The 4,968-nt window shown below is 48.1% G+C and overlaps 1 protein-coding gene across 1 annotated transcript; it reads left to right on the forward strand.

Annotated features, from left to right (window-relative positions):
* The first annotated feature begins 3,484 nt into the window (after positions 1 to 3,484).
* LOC103257800 (olfactory receptor 1020-like) lies at positions 3,485 to 4,473 on the forward strand. The gene is given in 2 exon segments (XM_008055501.1): positions 3,485 to 4,303; positions 4,306 to 4,473. Coding segments are annotated over 2 exon segments (987 nt in total).
* Positions 4,474 to 4,968: the final 495 nt, after the last annotated feature.

Genomic DNA, 4,968 nt, shown 5'->3' on the forward strand with positions numbered 1-4,968 from the left:
AGGACCTTTACAAATTAACAAATGACAGAGTACTAAAAATAATTTTTGATGACACATCACCATGTGATTCTTGACATTAACTAAGAAGCAGTTTGATGAATTCAATGGCATTACCATAACAAAACTCCTTATATCCCTGTTTACTCATTTATGTTAACAAGTGAGAATTTACTATTTCATGTACAAAATATTTGCCACGTGGCCAAGGATTTAAATAGATCCTTGTGAGGCGAACACAGCCTCCTAACATTATCTATTACATTCAGGTGCAGAGTATCCTTTTTTCTTTTCTTTTTTTGAGTTGGAGTCCCACTCCGTCGCCCAGGCTGGAGTGCAGTGGCACGCTCACATCCACCCCAACATCGACCTGCTGGACTCCGGCGATCCTTCTGCCTCAGCCTTCCAAGTAGCCAGAACTACAGGTGTGCGTCACCACACCCAGTCAATTTTTGATTTATTGTAGAGACAAGTTCTCGCCAAGTTGCCTGGGCGGGTCTCAAATCCACGGGCTCAAGGTAATCCTCTTGCCTCGGCCTCCCAAAGTGCCGGGATTACAGGCTGAACCACCGAGCCCAGTCAAGTATCCCTTTTTCTAGACAAGTTCACATGGATTATTTTCGTGTTCCCTGGGCCACGCTGATCACAAAGATTCACAAACAGGCAGGAAATTCAGGAAAGATGCCCTTATTGTCAGACTCCTGGGACCAGGTGGGACCTCAGAAATCTTCCCCACCAAACCTTGATTTAGCTGACAAGGAATCAGAGGCCCAGAGAGAAGGGAACTGCCAGAAACAGCCAAACTAATAGGCAGCAGAGCTGGAACTAGAAGGCAGGTCTCCATCCTCCCCATCCAGTGCTCCTTCTGCCGTGCCTGGTACCCAATACAACAGGTGAGAATAAAGATGAGACTGTCCCTCCGTGCTGTTCTGCACAATACACCACACTTCCTCCTTGTTCTCAGCATCAATCTGTTTGGCGTGGGTGAAGAGGCTGGTGAGGATTTCCTAGGACTGATTTTCAGAGTAGTTTAGACTCTCAAAGAGAAAGGCAAAGAGGGCAGAACAGAGTAGAACATGCAGGGAAGGAGAAAAGGACTCAGGCATCCCCAGCCCGCCCATGAATTAACATCTTGGAGAACAATCACGCCAGCACTAAAACACCATCTCCAAGCAGATGGGCTCCCAGGTGACATTCCGCTCAGCAGATTTTCAGAGGACAAGATGGTGATGATGCGCTGGATGGGATGCCCTGAGCATGTTTACATATGAGACAGAATGAGTACTGAAAGATGCTAAACACGGATGAGCCTTGAACACGAGACAAGTGAAAGAAGCCAGACACAAAGGGCGATATATTGTACAAATTCTTTTTTTTTTTTTGAGTCAGAGTCTCACTTAGTCACCCAGGCTAGAGTACAATGGCACGTTCACGGCCACCGCAGCCTTGACCTGCTGGGCTCAGGTGTTCCTTCCGCCTCAGCCTTCCAAGTAGCTGGAACTACACGTGTTGCACCACCATGCCTGGCCAATGCCTTTTGCTTTATTTTGTTTTTGTTTTTGTTTTGTTTTGTTCTTGAGTTGGCATCTCACTCTGTCACCCAGACTAGAGTGCAGTAGCACACTCACGGCCACCACAGCCTTGACCTACTGGGCTCAGGTGACCCTTCCGCCTCATCCTTCCAAGTAGCTGGAACTACAGGAATGTGCCACCACACCCAGCTAATTTTTTTATATATTGTAGAGATGAGGTCTCACCAAATTGCCCAGGCTGGTCTCAAACCTGTGGGCTCAGTCAATCCTCTCACCTCGGTTTCCCAAAGTGCTGGGATTATAGGCAGGGGCCACCACCACCGCGCTAGCTAGCTAATGTTTGTTTGTTTGTTTGTTTTTTGTTTTGATTTTGAGTTGGAGTCTCACTCTCTCACCCAGACTGAAGTGCAGTGGCCACTCCCGGCCACCGCAGCCTCGACCTGCTGGGCTCTGGCGATCCTTCCGGCTCAGCCTTCCAAGTAGCTGGAACTACAGGTGCGTGCTACCACACCCAGCTAATTTTTTTATTTATTGTAGAGATGAGGTCTTGCCAAGTTGCCCAGGCAGCTCTCGAACCCACGGGCTCAGGCAATCCATTCACCTCAGCCTCCCAAAGTGCTGGGATTACAGGCTGAGCCACCGAGCCTGGCTCCGGCTAATTTTTAAAAAGTTTTTTGTAGAGACGTGGTCTCTTAAGTTGCCCCGGCTAGTCTCGAACCTGCAGGCTCAGGCAATCCTCTCGCCTCCACCTCCCAAAGTGCTGGGTGGGCCACTGCACCTAGTGAATTGTATACTTTAAAATTGTGAATTATATCTTTTTTGTTTTGTTTTTATTTTGTATGTGAAGTATATCTTTTTGTTTTGTTTTTATTTTGTGTCCGGGTCTCACTCCATCACCCAGGTTGGAGTGCAGTGATACGGTCACAGCTCACTATAGCCTTGACCTCCTGGGCTCAGGTGATCCTTCTGCCTCACTCTCCCGAGTAGTTGGGACTACAAGTGCACACCACCACGTCCTGCTAATTTTTTTATTTTTGTAGCAAGAAATCTCATTATGTTGCTCAGGCTGCTCTCAAGCTCCGGGCCTCAAGCAATCCTCCTACCTCAGCCTCCCTAAGTGCTGGGATTACAGGCATGCGTTATCACATCTGACCTATATCTTGATTTAAAAAAAAGAATGAAATAAGTGTTAAACAGAGTTGTAAACATCGTACTAATGAGGCACAAGAGATCAGGTTGAGGCCTTACACATTTGGGTTACCCACCATGGCCCAGACATTTATTTTTATTTATTTATTTATTTATTTTTGGTCAGAGTCTCACTCTGTCACCAAGGCTAGAGTGCAGTGGCATGTTCATGGCCACTGCAGCCTCAACCTGCTGGGTTCAGGTGATCCTTCCGCCTCAGCCTTCCAAGTAACTGAAACTACAGGCACACGCCACCACACCCAGCTAATTTTTTTTCTTTTCTTTTTTTAATTTAGTGTAGAGATGAAGTCTCGCCAAGTTGCCCAGGCTGGTCTCAAACTCCTGGACTCAGGCAGTCTTCTCGCCTCAGCCTCCCAAAGTGCTAGGATTATAGGTGTGAGCCACCACACCTGGCCACCAGACATTTTTTTTTTTAATTAGGCTGCACAGCAACCCTGAGACATAGGGATTTTTTTTTTAATTTCACACATGAGGACACTTAGGCTCACAGATACAGTTTCTCCAAGGATACACAACCCATTAGTGCCAGAGTCACAACTGAGACTCGACTGTGTTTGGCTTCCCAGCTCACGTGCTCTCCACTATGACATGACGCTTCCCATTCGCTTCCTGTAGAGGGATCCTTATCCGTGCTCTGTGTTCTTCCTCATTGTTCCTTGCACAGAGGTAAACACGCTCAGGTAACACTGTCTGAGTGATTATCTAGGTAACACTGTCTGAGTGATTATCTATGGTCACTTCTGCAGATGGCACCTGAAAAACTAGCCCTCGCCAGCAGCAACCATACCCCAGTCACCAAGTTCATCTTGCTGGGATTCTCCGACTACCCAGAACTCCAGGAGCTTCTCTTTGGAACCTTCCTGACTTCCATGACTGTGGCAGGCAACCTGGGGATGATGCCACTTATCTGCACAGACTCTGGTCTCCACAGCCCCATGTACTTCTTCCTCGGCGTCCTCTCTTTTCTTGATATTTGCTACTCTTCTGTGGTCACACCCAAGCTCTTGGTCAACTTTCTGGCCTCTGACAAGCCCATCTCCGTCGACGGCTGCGTGGTCCAGCTGACCTTCTTTGTAGTGCATGTGACAGCAGAGAGCTTCCTGCTGGCCTCCATGGTGTATGACTGCTTTGTGCCCATCTGCCAACCCCTCCATTATGGTTCTGTCATGACCCAGGGGACCTGTCTCCAACTGGTGGCTGCTTCTTATGCTTTCGGTGGAGCCAACTCTGCTATCCAGACTGGGAATGTCTTTGCCCTGCCTTTCTGTGGGCCCAATCGGGTGACACACTACTCCTGTGACATACCGCCCCTTTTCCACCTGGCTTGTGCTGACACGGCCAGAGCAGAAACAGTCCTCTATGCCTTCTCTGCTCTGGTCACCCTTCTGCCCACCGTGGTCATCCTCATCTCCTACAGCTTGGTCTTGGTGGCCATTGGGAAGATGCATTCGACAGCTGGGCGGGAGAAGGCCCTCTCCACATGTGCCTCCCACTTCCTGGTCGTTGCCATCTTCTATGGCACTGTAGTTTTCACCTACGTCCAGCCCCATGGATCCAATGACCAAGTAGTGTCACCAACGGCCAAGTAGTGTCTGTTTTCTACACCGTCGTAATTCCCATGCTCAACCCCTTCAAATACAGCCTCCGAAACAATAAGGTGAAGTTTGCCCGGCAGAGGAAGCTCCAGGCCAGTATCTTTCCCCGGATGAGACCTGCAAGCTTATCTGTTGGTTGAGGAAGACATCTAAATCACCTTACCAAATACCCTAGCCAAGGGAAGCCTTGGCTTTGGAGGAGGTAGAAGTCAAGGAGAAACCGCAAACATATCTTGGACAGAGCATTACAGTTTAGAAAGCATCTTCTTATGCATTATCCTATTGAGTGCTGGGCAATCCTCTTGTAAGAAGACATTGTTACAATGACTTCATTTTACAAATGGGGATACGTGATCAGAAAAAAGAAGTCAATCACTGAAAGTCATGCCATATCATGAGACAGTGAGTATCTAACATCAGGGCGTCCACATCAAGGCAAGGGATGTTTCCATTGCACCCCAGCCACAAGTTAAGTTTTTTTTGTTTTGTTTTGTTTTGTTTTTAAATTGGAGTCTCACTTTGTCACCTAGGCTAGAGCGTAGTGGCATTCTCACAGCCACCGCAGCCTCGACCTGCTGGGCTCAGGTGATCCTTCTGCCTCAGCCTTCCAAGTAGCTGGAGCTACAGGCATGCAC

The sequence above is a fragment of the Carlito syrichta genome, unplaced genomic scaffold (genome assembly GCF_000164805.1).
Source record: "Carlito syrichta isolate Samal-C Ts95f unplaced genomic scaffold, Tarsius_syrichta-2.0.1 Scaffold301866, whole genome shotgun sequence".
NCBI lineage: Eukaryota > Metazoa > Chordata > Mammalia > Primates > Tarsiidae > Carlito > Carlito syrichta.